Here is a 24,947-nt window from a genome sequence, read left to right as displayed (position 1 = left end):
ATCTCAGAGTTCAATCATTTTAGAGCCAGGTGGAGCAATGGAGAGAGCAGGGGAGGTGTTCAGGTTGCTGTAAATGGTTTCAATTTTTGTTTTAAAAAACAAACTTCAGGTATTTTTTTCTTCTTCAAAACACAGTTGACATCATAAAATCTTGCGGCATACAACATTATTTCAAACTTTTGTAGCTTGTGGATGGAAAAATATTTGGGCTGAAAATAAACACCTCTATGCAGAGAATGAATGGCATATGTACTTCCAGAACTAGTCCCACCCAGAATGCTGGGGGGATCCCATCATGCTCTCTCACTCTCTTGTTCCACTTAACTACAGAAAAGAACAATTCACACAAAAAACTATTTCAATTCAGGACGGGTCAAAAGGTTTTATAGACTGATAAAAAAATAAGATGTCACTGGGGGCGGGGAGAATAACCACTGAGTTTATTGGTTTCTTTTTCAAAACAAGGACAACTTAGAGACCCAGATTACAGATGTTAAGAAAATAAAAAAACTGCAAAGTAAAAATGTCACTCCCAAATATTACTCTTTAATATAGATCTATTAAATATTTATTTCATAAACTGGTACTAGAATCTTGCTCCCTTTGATGAAACCTCAACATTTACCTTTTGAATAATACTGGAACAATGTATCAATGGATTCCCATATGACTACTAAAATCAACGATGAACCGGATTCTTTAGGAAATGCAACAACACAACACTGAATACTGTCGCACTCATACATGACAATTCTTGTTGCTGTCACCATTTTCAACAACTTTACACTTGTTCTTTTCGGTTATTACTTTGAAGATGTTGGCTCTGTAGTACTGCAGCTCTTTAATGCTCTCTCGGATGTCATTCAAAGCCCTAGAGGAGAAATTAAAAGATGTAAATGAATTCCTCATGTGTGTTCTTCTGAACCTTCTTTAGAAAACGAAAATTAAAGGGTAATTTTAACTTGTTTTTTTTTGCGAGTTTTACTATCAGTTATCTTAATTATAAAACATTCTAATTTACATAAAGACAGCTCTAAAAGTTATTCTGTTATTAAACTGGAAAATTACCATTCCTTGTAAACATCCATTACAGTTTATGGACCAACTTCATGCTTCAGCATTGACTACCTGTGTTTATTCTGTGTTATGCACAGTTTTGTTTGAACAAGGGATTCAACAATAGTTACATCCAAACCAAAACCAAATCAAACAAAGGAGCAGGTTTTCACAGTATAATTATAGACATTAGAATATGTGCAAAGACGCAAGTTAAGCTCAAGATGATTTTGGTATGGTTAGGTCAGCTACATTATAGTAGAAGTACAAACATCTTTCTATAACATACATTAATCAAACACTGATGTCTTCATGGGCAAACTTTGGGTTCAGTGTCCTATACAAGACTTTGGCATGCTGAATGCGGACAACAGGAATCTAACCGCAGACCGTCTAGTTCAGGGGTCAGCAACCTAAGGCACGCGTGCCATCATTGGCACGTGGCGTCATAATCATTGGAACACAGGCGATTACTTATTAAAGATATGTTCGAAGGTTTTTTCAGCTTGTATTATTCAGCTTGCTTGATGTTAACATCTCCCAGCCACTAGGTGCCAGTAATGTGCCATTGGATGGATGACATCGTTGGTGGGGTTAATGACAAACCTATTATTGCAATCATAATGAGATAAACATGTTTCTTTAAGGTTTTGTGCTATATATAGCCAATATGGATGGAATAAAATGACATGTCTGACTCTCACCATCTTCAGTCGTGCTTTCCTCAGGATTAATATGAATTTTTTTAAGTAGTCCTCAACACAAACCTTGCTGCTTTTCTCTCACCTGCTCTTTTATAGTACCTGTTCACCTGTGAGGTAGCTTTGCTGAGGTATTTATGAAGAGGAATTAATTTCATATGGGTGTGAATCACGATCACAGTTTTCTAACAATTAATTGTAGTCTGATGATGCTCCTGTACATTTCCTATTCCATCGTTCTTGCACTCATAAACAAAACCCTGAGAAACTTAAATTCTTCACCTAAGGCAGCAGCTCACCCTCAACCTAATGGGCAGGTGTGTCCTGCCTGTCAGCTAGGATTGGCTTCAGTCCCACTGTGACTCTCAATGGATAAAGGGCGGCTGTGGCTGAGGGGTAGAGCGGTCGTCCTTGAACCTTAAGGTCGGCAGTTAGATCCACAGTCTGACCCATCTGCATGCCGAAGTGTCCCTGGGCAAGATGCTGAACCCTGAATGGCCCCCCATAGTATAACAAAGTGCTGCGAATAGATGCACTGTATGAATGTGTGTGTGAATGTTAAACTGTACTGTGAAGAGCCTTGAGTGGTCATCAAGACTAGAAAAGTGCTATATAAATACAAAACCATTTATCATAACCATAAGCAGTTCAGCTAATGGACTATGCTAAAAAGAAAATAAAATAAATACATAATGGCATTAAAAGAGGGTTGTCTGAAGGAGGAAACATCTCTTCTTGACATATTTTTGCACATGGTTCAACAATATGGATCTTTCATTTTAGTCTAAACAAGCATTACATTAAAAGACGTTTTCTAATCATTTACCTGTGGGTGGCTTTCTTATGAGGCGTCATCTTGTATTCCTCTGGAAACCACCGTCTGAAAATGCCCAGACCAAAAACAATCCCAAATTAATTGCAATTGTCACACAGGACAAGCTTGACAATTTTTTAATTTCCTGATGTTAAGGATGTCACAAAAAATATTTTGGGGCTACAATTGTTGTCAGAGGAAATGTCAGCTGCTGCTTCAGAGCTGGTCAGTAACCAAGGGTAAACAAGGATTACATCAGTTCCCTCTTCTCAACTAATGTTTCAGTGGCTCGCACACATAAATAACTGATTGCCGAGAGATTTCAGCTCACAGCGCACACACAAATTACCCAACTCACAAGAGGCTGGACACAATAGATATTGTAGTTTTTACAATTCTTACGGTTATGAAACCATGATGTTATGAAACCAAGTTTATAATAAAAATCGGTTCATTGCATCATCCCTACGTGATGTACTACCAAGTAGAAACACAAATCTCTGAGTGCTGGAATAATCGCAAAATCTACTCAGCAATGCAATGTTAAAAGTGGGCCTGTGATATGTAATCCATGAACCAAGAGTCTCATTGGTCAAACTCAACAAAGGCCTGTCACTTTTTATTTGAAATTTAAAAATGTATTTGAATGTGGTGGGGTTGGATGTAATTTTTGTGCACCTTGAGCATGTCTGTGATGAAAACATGAAATAGTCAGAATACATAATTGAAAATCATGTCAAAGTCAGTTGAAAAGTAACAGTCCAAACAAGGCCTTAATTAGACGTGCAAGGAAAGTTCCAAATAGATATGCTAAATAGCGAGAAAAAATTATAATATATTTATTATTGAGCGTTTCCCTATCATGAGGCTACATAAAGACGACAGGTGATAGATGAATTGGAATTCAAGTATTCAAATGCTTCTTTAGACATACATTCATATCTGAACAAAAAAACAGCACTCAGAAAAGTCATACCCAAGAAAGTTTTCATAGTTTCTCAAAAATAAACACCCCACAATCATACTGGCCTGCAAAGCTCCTTGATTGTGCTGACATCAATGATTCTGTAATGAAGGTGACACATAAACTGCGACATGTACTTGTCCAGAAACCTCTTGTCAGCATGCACAGAGTTACCTGAAGGAAAAGAAACCGTTGGACATGACTGTAGGAGCTAAACCAGTTGTATATCACATTTCTGCTGCTGCTGCCAAAAAGTAACTCACCAGCAATGGGACACTTTCCAGGTGGGGTGTGCTGTCGGACAAAGGACAGGAACTCGTACTCTGCTTGTTCCAGGGTGATTTTACTATCCCGTACAGCCTGCGTCAGTCCTGACTACAACACAACGGCAAAAACATTGGCTGTGAGCGTCACTTAAAACTTAAGGCTGCTGCACACTAGAGCAGGGGTCTTCAACGTTTTTCAGGCCAAGGACCCCAAAACTGGTGGAGAGATGGAGCAGGGACCCCCTACTATATAAATTGTATAAAATTGTGTTTTATATTAAGCTGGGCCTAGTGCCATATATAAACATAGCTACCCCGTTATTGTGCATTCAATACTAAGCTGTTCAAATATAACACAGGCTCATATATTCATGTTTTTAAATTTAAACATGTGCTAGGTACAGGTTGGCCATGCCACTGCCATTTATAAACATACATCTTGCATACAACACTGAGCTATTAAAGTAATTCACAGATTCATGTTTTTATTTTAAACATACATGTAGAAGAGACAGTGAATCCCCAAGCCATCTCTGGATGACACACATACTCCCACATTAGTGAGATGTCTGACCCTGATGAGTAGCATACAACTTATCTAATCTTGGACAGATGGAAGTTGTCAGGCAGAGGGTCAAATCAGCCTCTCAATATGTTGGATGCATGTTAATGTGTATTTAAAGACATTTAAATTTGTGAAAAAAAATTGGTTAGAAAATAAATATTTTTTTTTTTTACATTAAAATTTTACTCACACCCACGACCAACAGATTAAAATGATGAAAATTCGCAACTCATATAGAAATCTATGTGCCCTGTATGATTTTCTATATACTTTACTTCAAGTCCCTGACCACATAGAAATACCTTTCCATGATGCTCTTTACACCAGTCGGACATCCCATCAAGCAACTCATCCTGCTGTTTAATTATCAAGTTTGGCCCCTGTCAATTGAAAACAAAATGTGTTTAATTTACAAGGCAGTTCGAGGACAAGAGGCAGTACATGGGAGTTTAGGCGTATGTTACCTCAGCCAGAATGTTCAGGTCTGAGTCAGTAATAATGCATGCCATTTCAATGATCTGGTCCTTCTCAATGTCGAGACCGGTCATCTAAAAAGTATACACAAAAAACACAAAGATTGAGTCTTCATCTAGTATCTGTCCGATATTATATCAGATATTTTGACATGTAAGCATGATGGAATGAAAACAAATTACTCAAAGCAATTCCAACGAAAAAATGTGACCTTTGAGCCTGCTCTCATACATTGCAGTGCAAATAATGTTAAGTGATGTGACACTGTAGTTAACAGCAACATTAAAAGGCAACAGCACGTGTGTATTTATTTTTAAAAACTACTAAAATCCCATTTAGCTATTTCATTTAAAGAAACTTTTGCATTATCGTTGCTATTATTGTTGTTGTATAAGGGGAACATTGGCGAAAGTATTAGAACAGCTACAATTTGGAGCCAGTTGGAGTGGCATGTCTGGGACTGACTGACAGCAGTACTGCTACCATAGGAGGGGAGCAAGAATCGATGGATACAAAACGATGCAGTGGTTTCAAATCATGAACACCAGTCAGTGTTGATAGAAACATCTATTGTTACCATATCTGAATAACATGACTGCTGCGGCCAGAAAATTGACATCAGCAGTGTGATTGTGTGCTTGACCACACATTCAACAACTGGAGTTCTGGCGGAATTTGTGTGTACAAAATGTATTAAGTACTAAGAAGCATGTGTTAAATATGTTGTAAAGGCACGATACCATGTTAGTATTTACGCACCAAACATTGCTACACTGTAACCATACAACCAAATCTGTATGAATTTAAACAGCATTCTTCAGAAAACAAAGGCAGGAAGGCAAAACGTAAATACATTTAGTATTTTAAATTTAAATTACATTTGGTTATGTCCTTCACATCAGCTAATAACATCGCCCATCAATTTACGTGGCACTTCCATCATATCATACATGCATGGCAGATCACCATCCCAGTGACTTGCCTCCAGGTCAACCCAGACCATTCTCTGGGAACTCGCGGTCAACGCCATGCTGGTTTGTCTGGACACCTGAAAGTAAAGACCAAATCTGTAAAAAATGCCGGTGCCTATGTCCACTGCGGTGGATGAGTTGTTTCTCTGCAAAATGCTGTGACCGAAATTGCACGCTGCCCTCATATACCGGAGCATCTATGTACCGGAGGACGGACTGCTTCATGAATAGGAACTTTCGTGAAGTAAGACGAGCCTTATTAGCAGAAATTGTATCTGAACTGTCGTAAAAAAAACTAACAATCACGTCAATGCCGTCTTCTTCTTTGGATTGGGCAGACTACACAACTCGATTGGCACTGCTGCCCTCTACTGTTGGTTGACAGTTTAGGGCATTCCACCAGCATCTTAATTTCAGTCCAAATGTCCAGGTGGATTAAAGTTTGCAGGATAAAGAGTCTCTTCAGGAGCTCCCAGGTCTTGATTTCTTTAATTTAGTCAATTATGCACAATCATGCACTGTCAATTATGTCCTCTGTGAGTTGGTTTCCACATAAATGTTTTTTCAAAATATTTAATTGTGTGTTAATTTACACTCACAGGCCACTTCATTAGGCACACCTGTTCGATTGCTTGTTAACACAAAAAGCTAATCAGCCAATCACATGGCAGCCATTCAATGCATTTAGGCGTGGTGAAGACGACTTGCTGAAGTTCAAACCGAGCATCAGAATGGGGAAGAAAGGGGATTTAAGTGACTTTGAACGTGGCATGGTTGTGGGTGCCAGACAGGATGGTCTGAGTATTTCAAAAAAAGACTGATCTACTGGGATTTTCACGCACAACCATCTCTAGGGTTTGCAGAGAATGGTCCGAAAAGAGAAAATATCCAGTGAGTGACAGTTTTGTGGATGGAAATGCCTTGTTGATGACAAAGGTCAGAGGAGAATGGGCAGATTGGTTCGAGATGATAGAAAGGCAACCTTGAAGCAGATGGGCTAAAGTAGCAGAAGATCACACCGGGTGCCACTCCTGTTAGCTAAGAACAGGAAACTGAGTCAACAATTCTCACAGGCTCACCAAAAATGGACAATAGAAGATTGGAAAAACCTTGCCTGTATCAATGGTTCAGGCTGCTGGTGTTGGTGTAATGGTGTGGGGCAAGGTGTATCTAATAAAGTGGTTGGTGAGTGTATGTACCCTACTAGATTAAACAGTATATGACCAAATCCAATTTATGTAAATGAGTTCTACTTATTCAAATGTAGAAAAGGCATCAGAAAAATACATAAAACGCCTCCATACGGAATAGTATGGTGTCATCCAAATGTCCTTAAGTCTTGGCATATAAATGGCATCATTCGAATGGGCGTTGTTAACACCATGTTTTAGCCTAAATGTTCATTGTGATCCATGCCAATACGTGGCTCCAGAGGATATCAGAGGATATTTGAAAACCCAAAAGTGTGACCTTATATACACAGTTGTGTGCCTTTCGAAATCATGTCCAATCAACTGAATTGACCACAGGTAGACTGGATAATCAGTCGATACAGGAGGCACCTGAGCTAAATTATTTGTGTCATGGCAAAGGCTGTGAATACTTATGTACATGGGATTTTTCACTTTGTCATTATGGGGTATTTTATGTAGAATTTTAAGGAAATAAATGAATTTTATCCATTTTGGAATAAGCACCGGATGCACTTTATATTCTTTTAAAACATCAACTCTCTGTCTGCAAATGAGAAAAACTGCGGTAGAATTTATTTCTGTAATAAAATATTCCTCCTGTCAATTTTTTCTAAACTTTCTCTTATCAGTGTGTCCCTGCTTCATTCGCTCCATCTTTTACCTGCCTGGCCCGTGATGTTGTGAGGCAGTGGATTTTTGTTATCAAAAATGTCACAGCACCCCACATTTTCCCCTATATAAAATTGCGTTAGATCTGGAAATGCAGTGAACCTTGAAAGACAGCATTTTGACTGTCAAGGGTTGAGCTACATGACAGGCCAAAACTGCACTGCCCTGATATAGACCAATATCTATTTTAAATACAGACTCTTTGCATTGACTATCACCAGAAGGCTTCAACATATTGTCTCTGAACTAATATGACAACCAAACATGATTTGTTCTAGAAAGACAAACACAGGAAAAATTAGGCGGACATTGCATGTGGTAGACCATGTAATAAAAGAACATATCAGCACAATATATGACAGTGACTATGGATGTGTTATTAAGAAAATTAAAGCAGAATTTGACTGATCTTAACATTACTGCCTCTAGATATGTCTGTACCTATTCTAGTCACTTCCTGTTTCAGTTCCCCCTAAAGATTTCAATGAATGGTATAGGATGATTTCAAGATTTGTGTAGCACAGTAAGAAGGCCCTGGTTAATGGGACATTATAATTACTTGAAGAAAGGGGTGGATTCTCTCTTCCATGCATTTAGGACTATTTATAAGACTGATGATTGTACCAACGAACTTCTGGTTGGAGGTCTACGCTCTACCTCTAAATCACATCCAGCCCTTTAAGCGGTGGACATACAATGCGGTACCAGCTTACTGTACTTTAACCACTGGTAATGACTTACAGCATTTTACCCATCTTTCAAATGACTTTTTCCGAAATCTCCAGGCTAGGGACTATTTTAATAAAGAAACTAAACAATCGGAGGGCAGTGGGCCAATCTGGTCAATATATTTATTGATTCTTATTAGACTAGTGACAACAAACATCATATATCCAAAATATATAACCGATTTTGTACCGTTCAGGTCAAACAAAAATGGGAGATTAACTCTGGCTGAAAATTTCTGAAGGACTGAGGATGATATCTGGGAGTGTCAATTTAGGACTACCAACTCAATGTCATGGCAAGAATCATGATAAAGGAACATTATACAATTTTCAGAAATTCGTACAGCAGGGTTATCGGGGTCAAGATATCTGCAAGAGGCAGTGTGGTTAATCAATGGCGGACCACTTCAGACCTTATCCTTTAGGGCTGACCTCTGATCAATCATATTGGCAAAAGGTTGCGAAAGAAATAAGGAATATCTTTGGAATGGAAGTTGACTGTTATTTTGTAACACTATACTTGGGCAAAATCCAAGATAATTTCAGGACTCACGATGAGTACCTTCAAAAAGTATTACTGGTGGCGAACAAGAAGCTGTACACAAACCCACCATCGATGGACGATGTGGCCGATAATGTTAATGAAATACACTGCATGGAGAAGTTAACTTTCTCCCTAAGATCTGATCAATAAAAAAAATACTGGAAACGAGGACCACATACACAAATTACTAAACAACCCCCCCCCCGTCTATCAAGAGGAGGAAAAAAAGCAGAAACATAAGAGTGAGCAACGCGTGAGGGATCACTCTCCCAGGACAAATAGAAGTGCAACAAATGCTGCAAGTAGCAGAGCACATCAATAAAATTGAAATATTTTCACTATTCATAAGAAAAGGCAGTGTATAACTAAAATGAAGATGTTTATCAATGTATTTGTATTTTAATCTTTGTACAAAAGAAAATGTGCTACAGAGATGAAGGGAGCAATATAGATGTATTGAAAATCCATGTTCAGCTGCCACCATGATGACGATCCATGATCACAATCTGCCATCCATCATCATGGTCAAGATTCACGTTCACGATGTGGCTGCATCGGGATCCTGGATCTGTAAAAGATAAAGCACAAGGACTCTGGGGAATAACTCAAGTCAACAATAATATGTATTGATGAGACATTGATGTGATGAAGGGGAAGAGGAGGAAAGAGAGGCTCTGTTTGTAATTTGTCTCTTGATATTCTAGACCTATAGGAGCCAATTGACTATAAGCTTCATCAAAAATATAATTAATATGAAAATCAAAGGTTTTGTTGGAGGCAAGGGCAGTGTAATCTAGAGTAGCCATAACATTAGTGCATTTCTGAGGTATTTAAGTGCAAGCATTATAACTGGAAATCAAATCAAATCAGACTTTATTGTCACTTTACCAGACATACAACAGTAGAGCAGGAAGAATAAAATGGCGGTTCCATGGGATAAATAAATACGATTTAAAAAAAAAAAGGGAGATTACACATACAAATACAAAATAAAACACACACATTGTCTCTGAGTCCTATCTATTGTTAGTGTAGTGATAAAATATCCATCTTAAAATTAAGATGTTAAATAGTAAAATACACAGTGGCTTTAGTGCCCAACTAGTCGCTGTGAGTTAAGTGCAAACTTAGTGTAGAAAATCCCAGCCTATGGGAGGAAGCCGTTTAGCAGTCTGGGAGTGCTTGTTTTAAGGCTCCTGGTCCATTTGCCTCATGGTAGCATTTAAAAAGGTTTATGGGGGAGGTCTCTAAGAATGTTCAGTTCTGTGATCCGGCACCAGCTCTGCAAAAGGTACTTGACAAAGTGTAGGGGGAATCCAATGACCTTCTCAGCTCCCCTCACTATCCTATGCAGGGAGTTTTTGTCGGACTAATTGCAACTGGGATGCCAGGTTGAGATGCAAGATGACATCACACCCTCCACCATGCCTCAGTAGCAAGTAGTGACGATTCTGGTTGGAAATAATGTTTGTTTCATTTTCCTTAGAAAGTGCAGTCTTCGCTGGGCCTTTTTCACAATCAGGCTGTGTTCTTTGACCAGTTGAGGTCTTCAGAGATCTGCTCTCAGAGGAGCCTGATATCCTTTACTATCTATAATACAGAGCCGCTGATGCGGAGAGATGTTTGCTCAGACCGTGACCTCCTGAAATAGATGATCATGTCCACTGAGACATTGAGCACCAGGCTGACTCCCTTTTTTTACATTGTGTCCTATTTTCCGTGTACCAGTCCCAGTATTGTGGTATCATCTGCGAACTGTTCGATTAGATTCCCCTTGTGTCTGGCTACACAGTCGTGTGTAAGCAGTGAAAACAGCAGTTGACTGTTAATAAGGGGTCCAGTGCTCAGCATGATTAATCTCTGGTGAATTATGGTGTTGAAATCTGAAAAACTTGTAGGTCATCCGGGTTTTAATGTTCTTACATGCTTGAAGTTTAGTTAGTTGATAACTTTGTTCTGGTTTCATTGATAAGTATAGCTGGGTATCATACACATAGCAGGGAAATTCTGCAGTGTTCCTTTATAATGTTTCCTAATAGAAGCATATATAAGGTACATAAAATGGGGCCGAGCATAGAACCCTGAGGAACCCTGTGATCAAATATAGTACGCAAAGATGATTTATCCGTGTCCATGGCGTGAAATTCTATGACTCTGCATGCAACTTCAAGTAGCTGTGACTTCCATCTTTTAGCTCCAATTACTATTAAACTTCATATGTATAAAAAGGGTACAGCCCAGAAGACATCTATATGTCAATATACTATAAGTCACAGCGCCCCCTAGCTGTGACAGGAAGTATCATATTTATAATATAGCTACATGCATGCCTAGCTTTTTAATTTGCTCCACCTCAAAAAGGGTTATCCTAATCATTTACTTTTTTGTACAGCAGTAGTTGTCAGTCCATCGATCGTGATCAAATGGTCGATCGATGGACTGGCAGATCAGCTGCGTGTCGTTTGTCTGTTGTTTATATGGACAGTGTGTCCATACTTGGGGCGTAGCCTGGATTATCTACTGCATTTCTTTGAATCCAGGATTATGTACTAAATTTACACCAGGACACTATGGTATGAAGACAAGCATTTTTCGGTCTCCTATAACAATCAAAGCTCCATTCGAACAAATGGATTTAGAAAGTGTGCCGCTGGAGTGCCTTTACTTTGAAATGGCTTTTGCAGGTTTAAAAAATATGTTAGTAACATACACAGATAAACATGTGGTTCACAGCACAACAAACAGAGAAAATTATCTTTCACCTGAGTTTGAATGTTTATCTGTTGAATTTATTTATAAAAGGTTGCAACACTTTCTGTATGTGTGTCAAAATAAAAGCACCCCAGCATTTCTGTTGACCAAATCTATTCTTTTGTTTAAAAAGGTTTTTTATTTAGAAATATTTGCAGGAGCAGGAGGTGCACGGCATCATACTGTATAGTAGTGGTATTTTTTTAAGTACACAGGACTACTTTAATACAAGGAAAGAGTCATATTTATGGCCATATTCAAGGCAAAACCTATATGTAACAACCTTGTGCTGCAGTAGCAGCTCTTCTGCAGAACAAATAGTTGAACTGAGAAGCTAAGTATTGTGAACAGATGCTTTAAATATGCATGCTGTGAATATTGTGCATTGAATTGATAAGTTAAATAACTGGCTCTGTGTGTGGCTGGCCTATCAGGGTAAACGTGTGACATTTAACTCGGATGGTACTCGTGCTCTTAAAAGTACATTATCCTTACCGGATACTTGTTTTATCTATGTATTCGGCTCAACCCTAGTTGTAATGTCACTATGCATGCTCCAATCTGCCTCAAACTTGACATATAAAATGAGAGTCACTACATAAACACACCACAAGGACAATATTTGGCAGCTGGAAGTAGTCCCTCTGGTTCAAATTTCTTTGGAATAACCGGTATATATACTCGTTGGCCACTTCTCCACTGTGGCCAGGTGAGGACCCACTCATGTATGCTGGCAAGTCTAGTTATGTTATCAATCTTGTCATCTTAGACTCTTTTTGGTGTGGTTTCACAGGTTCATTCAAGAATTTCTAAAAGAAAACAAGATTACAGTGCCAGTAAATCAAGCTAGTTATATTTGCACAAACAAAATTGATTTGGCCATATGGTAAACATGATAACATAGATTCTAAAGGTGTTTGACTTGCAAGTGGAAACTAAACTTTTTCAACTTCCATAAGTCACTGTTTAAAAGCAACCATATTTACAGATTTATTTTATGCCCGACTTTGTTTCCATTTTGTGCAGTGTCTTACAAATATGTCATGAATACACCAAATTTTAAAAGAGTGGATACAACTATCCTACCAAGCTTTACAGTTTGTCAAATGCTGAAAGTAGACAATGCATGTTGGTACACTGAAAAACCAATCAAACTCTCAAAGGTGGCCGAATTTCAATAGCACATCAACATAGTGGTCACATATAAAACAATTCCTCAGATAATTAAAGAGGATATCAATGGTCATGTTACTGTAAGATTAATGCTGTGCAATTTATTCCTGTTTTTAATTATACAACACATCAGTGTGCACCTTATAGTGTACTGGTCACTGGAGAACTTCATTAACAGCTGTCTGAGCATGTGGCACGGGAAATTCCAGCTTCTCATACACTGTCAGCTTCAGTGACAAGTGCTGGGCGATCTCATTTGGATCAGTGTACAGTGCAGCAGGAACATTCTGGAAGAGAAAGTAACATTTGTTAGAATGACAACAATGAAAAAAGGGCAGGAGCCTTTAATTAATCCTCAAGAATTGAATTTAGATTCTGCAACCAAAGGCATTAATTTGGTAAAGAATCAACGTTTCATTTAAAGTTTAATATATAATTACTGTCAATCTCCACAATTTCGATTTTAAATAAAAATGCATGGTGCATATAACATTTGCATGCAAATGCTGTACCATAGGTAAGATTTGAGCAAATTTACATTATACTTTTGTTATCTTTTTATCTAATTTCCAATAGAGATTTGGCAAATATTGGTAATGTAGGAAGTCTTTATGTTGTGATGAGGGCCAAGGGTTTTTACAGACAGACCTTATTAAAGAAAACTGCGACCAAACAACCTTACAAACACTTAGTAGCCTATTTTTTTTAAAGCCAATACATATATATTGCCTCTATCGAAGAGATATCAATAGCTTTGTGTTTATTATTAAGATGGATGTTTACAGTGGTGTTTAACTGGGGTCTATACTAACAAGAAATATTTTTATATGGCATGTGTTTAATGAATTTAACTTCTGTTGAAGCAGAATTTGTGGTTATAGATGTAACTTTAAGTTTCAGTCTGACACCCACTCCCAATGTCCACCATCAAGATCTTGCAGACTTTGAGAATTGTTCCCAGTTGGTCCGGGAGAGCTTCTAGGGCTTTTTAACTGTAAAATCATCCGATGCGTGAGGAATGTCTTGCAGATTTTTATGATTATGATTATGCACACATTGCATAATTCTGCTTACTTTGTCTAGGGCTATACAAACCAAACGGCAGCCTAACAACCAGACAAAAAAACAAAATCAACAGTGTGGCCTTAGGAACAGACTACATATAGCATTTCTTTGGTTCACTTCCTCTTTCATATGTGGAAGCATATGAAGCGCCGTTCACAACTTAGAGAACGCCTCCCAGTGGTACTATGCAGGCACATGGAGCGTTCTGCAACCCCAGTTTTGTCTGTTTGTGTGTACTCTTTCTCTCCAGGATCCACACCTCATGCTTCTTGTTCCCCGGGTGAATGGATTAACACCTAACATCATCAGGACCTGGAGCAAATAAACCAAATATACTCTTTGGCCCTTTTCTCTGGCCATTCAACAGCTGGTGTGCTGTGTGTGCGTTTTTTAGAAGGATCTGTCTGGTAGTCCAGGGTGGTGTCAGGGCCATTGAGTATATAACTGTCTGATGGCTGTTGGATAGAAGCTGTTCCTCAGTTTGGACATCCTGCATTTAACTATTCTGTACCTTCTGCCAGACGTGTGAACAATCCGTGTTGGGGTTGGTCAGAGTCTTTAACAATGGCGCGGGCGCTTCTCTGGACGCTGTGGTGGTAGATATTTTGATGATCCTCTCAGCGTTCTTGACCACTCTCTGCAGGCGCTTGCGGCCCATTACTGAGGATCTTTGGTGACATCCTGAATTTCCTCAGCCTCCTCAGGAAGTACAGCCGCTTGTTGTTGTGCTTTATTGACCAGCTGGGTGGTGTTTAGAGTCCAGGTGAGGTCATCACTGATGTAGACCTCGAGGAATTTGAAGATGATCACCCTCTCCACCTCCAGCCGACGGATGATCAGCGGCTTATGATTTCTCCTTTCTCATGTCGAAGTCGTATGTTCATTTTTGTGTGCACATTAAGTATTGATTTGCTTTGGAAATTTAGTGAATGTTACCTTGTGAGGCACTCGTTCAGGGATTAAGGGTTTGTTTTGTTGTGCTATAGTTTAGTTTGTTATTTTCCTGATTTTATTGTACACTTCCCCTAGATTCATTTAGTTAGTTCCCTAAGCCATATGGATGGTGGCCTGAATGTATTTTGTAACTTATATCAATCAAAGAAATTTTATTTGTATAGCCCATATTCACAATTCACAATTTGTCTCATATGGCTTTAACATGGTCTGACATCCTCTGTCCTTAACCCTCTATAAAGGATAGTTTGGTTTAATTAGCAGACAGTTTTTTCTTTTGTGAATCCAACGGGCCAGGGTTAAGAAAGAGGGTTTGTCTTCTTTTTTTTTATGATTTGCCATCACCCTTACCCTTTGTGTCTTAAATTTGACCTGAATTAATTTAAATGCCCGAAAGCACCATTTATTTACAAACCTATCTTACAAACCATGAACAGAGGTCTGATCACAGCTAAGGAGATTCGTGCTCTTTAGCTGTGCCTTATACCTTGTCATTAGAACTCACCTTGAGTTCCGCTATTTTGCTTTCTCTGGTGCTGAACTCTCGTAGCATGTAATTATTTCCAGCCTGAAAAAAAAAGGATAATTATCATTCATTACTCATTAGAGCTTTTATCATAGTTAATATGGCATAACTTCTGCCACATTTTCAATGTTATTAATAGCTTATTATGAAACACTGCACTGAACTTTATCCTGGCTAAAAGAAAACTACTTGCCTCATGATACAGTCGAGTGTCATTTATTCTTATCAGCACTCCATCCACACGTAGGAAGAAACGCAGCAACAGGAAGAAACTGGTGGGCATCACCCTCTGCATCATCAAGACACACATATTTCAGTGTGAATTTGTATAACTGTGTGAGTGTGTTCCCTACAAAAAAGAAGTGGACTCTAAGTGAAAAGGCCCTGAATAAATGAAAGCTAAAAAGATTACTGCATTGGTAATAAGCTTTTATTAAATCAAGTAGATGCTTGACTCAATTGTGTTTTCATCTTAAATCTTATAACAACACTCACAATTTTTACACTGATCATTGACACTCCGTGGTCATGCAGCTCATCCTCAAACAGCAGCACGTCATCAAAGAACATGATCTGTTCTCGAGCCTTCAGCTTCTCCATATCGATACGCTCTGCTGTCTCAGTCACCTTCAGAGGAGCAACAGGTACAATTTTAACGCAGACATAAGCAGAGGTGCATTAAGCCTTAATAATAAACATAACAAAAGATGCTGTGGGTTTTGTGTTAGAATCCATTAATGAAAATGACCCCATACCTTTATCTGCATATCTTCTCCCATTAGAGTGCCTCGGTAGTCTGTGGTGTATGTCCAGTCGTAAGGTTTCACCACCTCTTTTGAGTGTTCAGAATCAGCTCTGGAATGAGATGCCATGGATTCATATTAAAATTGCAGATGAAATACTTGGAGCTTGCTGCTTTACTTATTTTTTTGAAAGTTTCAAGTAGGAATTTATTTTATTATGCAAGTTAATTCTGACAGCCTCCCTGCATGTGATGTCGTATTTTCTCAGTGTATGGTTGACAAGATATTGACACTGTTTAACTCATGTTGTCCTATTATTTATTATGTATTGACATCAGACATGTAAATCATTTCTCCAATAGTAGAACTGATTATTATTGAACATGCACCTCCTACAGCTAATCGCTTTTTTGCCTGTTCTGCCACGACAGGGTAGAAAACTTTCAACTAATGGGATTTATTGTATGTCAATCAATCAATCAAATTTTATTTGTATAGCCCATATTCACAAATCAAAATTCGTTTCATAGGGCTTTAAAATGGTGTGACATCCTCTGTCCTTAACCCTTAAGGAAAAACTACTAAAACCCTTTTAACAGGGTAAAAATACGTAGAAACCTCAGAGAGAGCCACATGTTAGGGATCCCTCTCCCAGGACGGACAGAAGTGCAAAAGATGTCAAGTGTAGAAAAACATCATACAGATTAAAGTTTTTAGCAACATTGATGAGGGTAAACATTTTGAAGGATAACTGCAATACTATATATCAAGCAGTCCTGCTGCAATCATAGTCTATGGTTAGCATCCAGCAAGATCATGATCCGCCTTCCAGATCTGATGCCGCTTATTAGGATCCATCATCAGCCGCCGACCTTGGTCGTGGTCCACCACCATTATATGATGGTTCCTCTTTAACTCTCTGATTGCTAACAATACACGTCTCTGAAGGTCCATTAGTGGCATAAGCAGAACCTCAATTATAATTAGGGGAGAGTGTGGCCTAGGGGATAGAGCGGGTGCTCTGCAACAAGAAGGTTGCCGGTTCGAATCCCACTCTATCCCATCTGCATGCCTAAGTGTCCTTGGCAAGATACTGAACCCCTTGATGGCCCCTCATAAAATGATGAGTGTTCTAAAAATGTAAGTCGCTTTGGATAAAAGCGTCAGCTAAATGACATGTAATGTAATGTAATGTAATGTAATAATTGTTCGTGGAGAGACTTACATTCATTCAGAGGGAGGTGTACTGCGAATTTTGCTTAATTTTGCCAACAAAAAATATCCTAATATCAAACCGTCTGTACTGAAACTCTGTTACACTGTTTAGTTTGTGCCAACTTTTTTATCATTTGTCATTTTAAAGAAGTATGGTTTTTCCTTGGTTCTCAATGTATGAATGGTTGGCCACATTTTCACATGGCAAATATTAAGCTACTTTCTTTTGTATCACATTGCCATGCTCATCTTGCCTGCTTTCCTGCCATTCTTGAGCACAGGCCACCTTGACAGCATCCTCCATGTTGTTTACTCTCCTAAGGGCATCAATGGCATTGAATCCAATGCCGTAGCCATCTAGGTGTTGGATACGTAAGAAGTTGTCTCCAAACAGCATCTCTGGAAGGGAAGGCATGTTCATCTCTTCTGCTAACCTGGGAAGGCAAACAGAAAAAAATTGTTCTACAACAACTTATCAACAATTACACCCATACTTCAGTTCAGGATTGAATCATACAAGTTTTTATTCAAGTAATAACGAATATTCATTAATGTGATATGACACTAAGTGATGATAATGGCATTACATGAAAGAACCAACACCCTACTGACTTTATGCTGACTTTATGCTGACTTTATGCTGACAGCCTGATACAGCACATACACAAAAAATGGGGACTCCCTTTCCAAACACGACGGATGAGATTGGGAGGGAGTGGAGATGGGAAAGATCTATTGGAAAGAGCTGTGGGAGACGGAGACATTCAGACAGAGCTTCACCATTAAGGCCGACCAGACCTTGTGCTATGGTCGGTCTCACTCCAGCTCATTTATATAATCAAACTTACTGTACCCTTTGAGGATGCAGTGGAGAGGCCTGCGAGTGCCAAAAACTGTGGTACACTGAACTTGCAGTCGACGTGGCTGGAATGCAAAAGTTTGACTAGTCTATGTTGGCTGCAGAGGGTTTGTAGCCATATCAACATCAAGTCTACTCCTGGAGATGGGAGTGCAAGGAAAGGCCCACCGGTAAGCGGTTAAAGACCTCTCTAGATCTGCTCAGAAGGGCAGTCAGTAGCACTGGATGAAGATCAAAAAGCTACGCAAGCTTCATGCAGCCCGCAAGGCTGTGATTGGTCTGTTAACTACATGCTTTCCGGAGTCACATTTCCGGTTTCATCCCCCATAATACCGGCAGAAACCACGGAAGATTTAGAAGAACGAATATGGACCAAATAAAACAGCGTTTGGCAGAAGATCCGAAAGTATGACCACTTGTATAACCCGTCATTGACGGATTACAAGGATGCACAGATGGCCTGCAATTCCTGGAAGGAGATCTCGGCTAACGTGGGTTTGCATGTCTACCAGTGTACGAAGCTGTGGAGGAATATCAGGGACAAATTTCTCTACCAGAAAAAGGCTATGAGGAGCAGCAGTGGCGATGTAAATAAACAGTCAACAAAAACTGCCACACACAAAGAAGGCGTCTCTAAGATCGTCTTCGACAAAAAACGTTACTCCACCTAGTGTTCTAGCGGTGAATTGCTTTGCAAAATGCGCAGCCATGGAGAACCCAATGAGGCACCATCACTCACTTGATCCCCCCGCAGAATCCAAGAAGCAGTTGTCACGAAGACAAGCAAGAAAGAACTCTTAGTAATCTCTGGCCATAGCTGACAAATGCGAACATCCACTGTTGCCAAATTCTTCTTAAGAATGTCTGGTGAATGAGGCCAATTACTGTGTTATTCTCCTACCCTGTTAATGGTTTAAAACGGTCTTTATATATATAGCCCTATTCTAGTTTTGAGGACCACTCAAAGCCACCCATTCATACAGTGTTTCTATGTGGAGCACGTTCTCTATCACAAATCAATCATACATTGCCAGTAGAACCATCAGGGGTAATTTGGGGTTTAGCATCCTGCCGAATGCGAAATAGGGGAGACAGGAATCGAGTTGCCGATCTTGTGATTAGTGGACAACAGGCTCTTGCTCTTGAGCCACACAGCCTATGCAATCATATAACTGATAAAAAACGAATCACTATGATCCTTAAAGCTATTTCTCAGATCTATGCTCAGTGTTCAATGTTATAAACAGACATACTGTACATGCATGGAAAAAATGACACTATTAAGTCAATATGACCTTTCCATGCAATCGTGCTAACCATGACAACCTTTCTGTCAAACACCTGGGTTGATTTTTGTTATACATGATAATCCCTTTATGCTCCTTGATATATCAACATATATATATATATATATATATTTTCACTTGCAAATAGTTACATATGAGTTTATATATTGATATATATATATATATATATATATATATATATATATATATATATCAATATATAAACTCATATGTAACTATTTGCAAGTGAAAACAGTCTAAACACTTTTCTGTTATTATTTTTTACAAGTTAAAAAAACTCTAAAACAGTTATTTGTACTTTGTCATTATGGGATATTGAAATGATATCGATGTGTAAAAACTACAGTTGATCAATTTAAAAATATATCAAGGGTTGGAAATGTCTGAACCAACTGTACTTAGTCAGCATAACTCAAGACAAGGCAGAACCCAGCAGCAATCCATTAGAGCTCATCAAGTAAACTTTCGAAAAAAAAATAAAAAATAACACTACAATCTAAAATAATACGAATAAAGCATTGGGAACATCTTACCTTTCGACGTCTTTGGATTTCATAATGTGATTTTTGGCAGCAGTCACTTTCCATTGTCCAAAGGTAAAGTTCTGCTTACTGCTCTTGAAACCATGAGACATCATCGTGGACAGAGTGGCCAGCATTGACTACAAGAGAGATCATCAGCAGATTTTTCAAACAGACTGGACTGACAAAGCGCATAATCAGATTTGATATTCATAGTCAGGCTTGATTTATGTTTTGTTTGTAAGTTTTTGAGTTTGTGCTGAATTACAAACTCGTATTAATGAATGTCATGCTGTTCTGCTCATTTCTCATTCCTTCTTGCAAATATATGTTTAACATATACACTGCTCAAAACAATTTAGGGAACACTTGAATCACACATAAGATCTCAATAAACTAAATATTCATGTTAATAATCTTTCATCTCTCACACAGAATTTAAAATGTGGTAATATGAAATCAAAGGTTAATCAAACTTCTGTTACCAGTAGTAAATGGATTGGTAAATGGATTTGTATTTATATAGCGCTTTTCTAGTCTTGATGACCACTCAAAGCGCTTTACACTACAGTTTCACATTCACCCATTCACACACACATTCATACAGTGCATCTACTTGCAGCACTTTTGTTATACTATGGGGGCCATTCAGGGTTCAGCATCTTGCCCAAGGACACTTCGGCATGCAGATGGTTCAGACTGGGGATCGAACCGCCGACCTTCAGGTTGGAGGACGACCACTCTACCCCTCAGCCACAGCCGCATAGTAACAAGGACACTAGCGGAAAACACAACTAGAGAAGGTTCCGTCAGGAAGGATAAGGAGATAGCAATTGTATTTGGCCACCACAACCCCCAAAAAGGGGGGTTGCTTTTGCGTTTCCATTGAACCTGTCACTTTCATTTAGATAACCCTGAAGTTTAACTGACTTGGTGTTATACTGTGACCATTAAGTTTTCCCTTGATATTTTTGAGCAGTGTACAAGAGGCCGTCTGCTAGTGGTCTGCATTAACTGTTGAAAGGAAAGACTGAGCGGACTGAGCTGGGTTAAGTTTGGAGCACTACAGGCTGTGTAGGGGGTTTGGAGCAGCTCTGGACCTGCAAAGAGTCAGTGAATTGCCACAAAGCAGTCTAATTACAGTGTAATCCTAATACAGTTAGTAATCAACCCGATAGGCGGTACGAAATGAACACATAGAAATACAAAAAGATGAAGCAGCTTACATTAACACACTAATATATGTATATTTCATATATCAAAGAGCTTATAACACCACATTTCCAAAACATCACTTTGCTCCTAAAATACAGGCTCTTTTGTGGTGCAAAATCTGTATGTAATGTAATGTAGTGAGTAGAATGGGAGGTAGAGTCTTCAGCTACCAGGCTCCTCATATGTGGAACCATCTCCCACTCTGGGTTCAGGACGCAGACACCATCTTTACATATAAGGTTAGACTTAAAACTTTCTTTTTTGATAAAACCTCAAGTTTGGACTGGATCAGGTGAGTCCTGAACCATCCCTTAGTTATGCTGCTATATATCTAGACTGCTGGGGGAATTCCTATCATGCAATGAGCACTTCTCCACTTCTCTCGGTCTCATTAACTATGGGTTTTATATTTCCTCCCATATTTTTTCTCTCTTTTTCCTCTCTCTTTGCAGGTATCTCTGGTTCAAGAGCTGCAGGATAACAACAATTATTAGTATGATTATTAACAGTAATACCTATTATTGATTAATTTTTACTGTTGTCATCAGTAACATTTTTACACTCTTATAGTTTTAATAACAACTAGTCAGAGATGAAACCTGATGGTGCACAAGTGTTCCTGGTCTCTATCTTCTATCTCTCGACCTCTCCTTCTCCCTATCTCTCTCTCTTCTCTCTCTCGCCCACCTCTCCGTCATTTTTCCCAGCTCACCCCACCCGGTCAAGGCAGATGGCTGCCCACATTGAGTCTGTTTCTCATAAATATTTCTGAGTATTTTCTCTCCACAGTCGCCAAAGTGCCTCTCTTTATGGGAACTCTCTTTATGAAATGTAACTATGTTGAATTAACAGCAAATTACACTACACTAACCAGTGAACACTACATTGTTGACTGCTCATTAATATATCAGTTTGAATGCTGAAGGAACATCACCCTCATGTCTAGTGAAACAAGACATTTTAATCAACTAATAATTGACAGTTTTACCATCAATAGCGTGCTGTCAGTGAAGGCAAGTTGAGCAGAGCTTTACTCGTTTCATTTTAAAATAGATATGCGTTAGTGGAACCGATATCGCTCCTTACATCTGATCCCAGAACACCATGTGTCTCATTAAATGGTAAATGGTCCGTATTTATATAGCGCTCTTCTAGTCTTAATGACCAAGAAAAGTGCTTTACAGAATAGTTTTACATTCACACACATATTTTTGTTACAGTGGATCAATAATCCACTTATTTCTGCATCACCAATTTCCCCTCTGCCGTTTTTTCATAAACCAGCAGTGTTATTACTCCTTGTGCAAAATAATGTATGTACAACTTTCATATTCATTTTACACACTGTTTGAAAATGAGGCCTCAGGTATCTGGCGCATAATATTAAAGAACGGGTTTAAGGTTAGTTTGAAATATGTTACAGAAGTTTTGTAGATAGTTTGGTTGTGTGGGTACTGGGTAATGAAGGAGGGAGAGGACGTGTGACATGAGAATAGTGACTAGAGCAGATTCCACTTCTTTCACAAACTGTATTTCATAAAGGGAATGGTAGTAGAAAGCAAGGCGAAAACTTAAGAATACATTTTTTAAGCTAAACAGTATATATGTTTAAAAAAAACATATATACTTATAATGTAGCTCTGTTGATAGGCGATAGCTGTAAGGGCAAGACAAGCTGGTGATCCCATAACAAGACCAGATCGTTTTTGTTGGGCAGATGCAGTCTATGCGGCCACTGAGGGATGTCGACTGCATAGACTGGGTCTTCCGAAGAATGCGGCCCTGAATTGAGACACAGCTTTAGAAGTTAGCAATTTAGCTGTGACCTAGCAGTGAAATGTGCAGTTCAGGCTGTTTTGTCAGTTGATTCCATTTTACCACACCTCAAAACCCAGTATTTTCAATACTCTCACATACTCTTGTCCACCATCAACAACTGCTGTCAAATTGAACTATGACAACAGAAGGACCAGTTTCAGTATGATCAACTCATTAACGCACTACGGCTATGTATCAACCCGTCTCACTTTTGTGAGACACCCGTCAGCAACACTGCTCTCCGGTGCACTGGTCAACCTCACCTCACAATTACGAAAGACCACCGAGGTTGGGTTCTATTTTATTACATTTAGAAAAATGCTAAACTTTCGCTAACCCTAACCCTTAGTTACCTTTAATCCAGCAAATATAAAATTTGACCATAATCAAAGTTTCTAATAGCTTGGCTGCTGGTTTTAACCATAACCCATGCGTATATCGTTGTACTAATGCAAACATTTAACCAATAGAAGCAACTGGAAAGGTATTTCCACTTGTGCACGAAGAAAAGTGATCTGTATGAACGTTTTCATGTGCATCAAACTTTACTGTGCCTCCAGATTGTACCGCTGATGTACAGTCAACGCTCCGCTTCACTGCACATCATCACATTAATCACAGTCGTTAATGTTAGGAGAAACGGACGACTGCACAACTGTGTGCTGCAACATAGATATACAGAAAAGTAAAGCAGTTTACCTCGGTATTGCTGTCAATTGTTTCATACATCCATGTCATGGAGGTTACTTGGTCCGCCCGAGAAAATCGTCCGGTCGTTATGGAAACGCTCGCTCTATGGTTCCGCCACTTCCTCCGTATCAGTTGCTGCAGACCTGATATGAGGTGCCTCTGGAAAGTCCAAATAACTTTATTAAGCAATATTCCTTGACTCCATAGGAAAACGTCACGATGTCCAGCGAAAATGTGAAGGAGAATTCGTGAGGAGTAACGAAAGACATTTTTTTTTTAAAGAAGATACAAACGACATTTTCAAATAATGTGAAACATTTAGGTGGAGAGAAAAATGATTGTGCCTGTTTCAAAGTCGCGTGATTGAAGTTATTTTTATATTTCTATTAAAGGAGTGTGTAGAATTGCATTAAACTTAGTGCTCCTCCCCCCACTCCCTCCTTCAGAGCCAGAGAGCCCCTCCTTTTTTTTTATATACAGTATACTTTAGCCAACATTGTGTGGGTGTATATGTATAATCTAATAAAACTAAAACATAAATTATCTTATACATATACTGGCTATATAGTTTGTTTCCTTGTCTTCTATAAAAGGTTTGTGAATATTGATTATTCACTAACATAAACATTTGTTAAGTAAAAATAGCCATACAGTATTCCTTCATAATACCTCATGTGTATAAAGTATCCTGTGACATCTTTCCATATTTATCTAAACATTTTTGCACTCTGCATAAACCATTGCATTATTTCCCCCTTTTTTTCCCTTGTATGTGTACACATATATGGCCAATAAAGCTGATTCTGATAATACACAAATCTAAAACAGCCGTACGCCTACAAACACACATACACTATATATATATAACAAAATACTGATTTTGTGTAATTTTTTAAGGAAACATCCACTTTAAGAAATTTTATTTTAACTTTATTTGGGCTCACAGCCATGTCAATATGAGTGTAGACACACGGGTTGCTTAAAGCTGTTCACTGATATGCTACTAGTGTATTTATTTATCTATCATAGATAGAAATTTTTTTCAGCCCTGATGAAATGAATACAGGTTCTTGAGTATCAGTTTCCTTCTAGTGGCATGGTGTGTAAGACACTTCATAAGCTTGTATTAGTACAGTTTAATGTAGTTTGTTAGTTTTTGTGTAGA

At 38.7% G+C, this 24,947-nt stretch overlaps 2 protein-coding genes across 8 annotated transcripts; both read right to left on the bottom strand.

Moving 5' to 3' along the window:
- Positions 1–417: 417 nt before the first annotated feature.
- On the bottom strand, positions 418–6,121 carry smfn (small fragment nuclease). 5 transcript variants are annotated; one of them, XM_062406663.1, is made up of 8 exons: positions 6,001–6,121; positions 5,823–5,888; positions 4,831–4,914; positions 4,669–4,746; positions 3,799–3,910; positions 3,601–3,709; positions 2,584–2,637; positions 418–871 (listed from the first exon to the last, which is right to left on the bottom strand). In XM_062406663.1, the coding sequence occupies exons 1-8, from the start codon at positions 6,034–6,036 to the stop codon at positions 739–741; spliced, it is 672 nt and encodes a 223-aa protein (XP_062262647.1). In that variant the 5' UTR covers positions 6,037–6,121; the 3' UTR covers positions 418–738. The 5 variants fall into 5 exon arrangements, with proteins under 5 accessions (XP_062262647.1, XP_062262648.1, XP_062262649.1 ...); XM_062406664.1 differs by having other exon boundaries at positions 6,017–6,101; XM_062406665.1 differs by having other exon boundaries at positions 5,975–6,075.
- A 1,861-nt stretch (positions 6,122–7,982) lies between these two features.
- tiprl (TIP41, TOR signaling pathway regulator-like (S. cerevisiae)) lies at positions 7,983–23,908 on the bottom strand. 3 transcript variants are annotated; one of them, XM_062406092.1, is made up of 9 exons: positions 23,792–23,908; positions 20,072–20,199; positions 17,627–17,806; positions 16,170–16,269; positions 15,910–16,041; positions 15,608–15,703; positions 15,394–15,456; positions 13,010–13,156; positions 7,983–9,513 (listed from the first exon to the last, which is right to left on the bottom strand). In XM_062406092.1, exons 1-8 carry the CDS (start codon positions 23,828–23,830, stop codon positions 13,025–13,027), a joined length of 870 nt encoding a protein of 289 aa, XP_062262076.1. In that variant the 5' UTR covers positions 23,831–23,908; the 3' UTR covers positions 7,983–9,513; positions 13,010–13,024. The 3 variants fall into 3 exon arrangements, with proteins under 3 accessions (XP_062262076.1, XP_062262075.1, XP_062262077.1); XM_062406091.1 differs by lacking the exon at positions 7,983–9,513 and having other exon boundaries at positions 12,533–13,156; XM_062406093.1 differs by lacking the exons at positions 7,983–9,513; positions 13,010–13,156; positions 15,394–15,456 and having other exon boundaries at positions 15,622–15,763.
- Between the last annotated feature and the right edge of the window lie 1,039 nt (positions 23,909–24,947).

The sequence above is a fragment of the Platichthys flesus genome, chromosome 15 (genome assembly GCF_949316205.1).
Source record: "Platichthys flesus chromosome 15, fPlaFle2.1, whole genome shotgun sequence".
Lineage (NCBI taxonomy): Eukaryota > Metazoa > Chordata > Actinopteri > Pleuronectiformes > Pleuronectidae > Platichthys > Platichthys flesus.
This window is presented reverse-complemented; position numbering and strand designations above follow the sequence as displayed.

Bases quoted from the DNA above. Each gene is read 5' to 3' on its own strand.
- smfn (XM_062406662.1), bottom strand. From the start codon at position 6,008: ATGCTCCGGTATATGAGGGCAGCGTGCAATTTCGGTCACAGCATTTTG. The intron at 3,710-3,798 runs GTGAGTTACTTT...CTTTTCCTTCAG, and splicing joins TGGAAAGTGTCCCATTGCTG to GTAACTCTGTGCATGCTGAC. The intron at 872-2,583 runs GTAAATGATTAG...TTTCTCCTCTAG, and splicing joins CATAAGAAAGCCACCCACAG to GGCTTTGAATGACATCCGAG.
- tiprl (XM_062406092.1), bottom strand. From the start codon at position 23,830: ATGACATGGATGTATGAAACAATTGACAGCAATACCGAG. The intron at 20,200-23,791 runs GTAAACTGCTTT...TCTCTCTTGTAG, and splicing joins CAATTGACAGCAATACCGAG to TCAATGCTGGCCACTCTGTC. The intron at 16,270-17,626 runs GCAAGATGAGCA...ATCTCATTCCAG, and splicing joins CAAGAATGGCAGGAAAGCAG to AGCTGATTCTGAACACTCAA.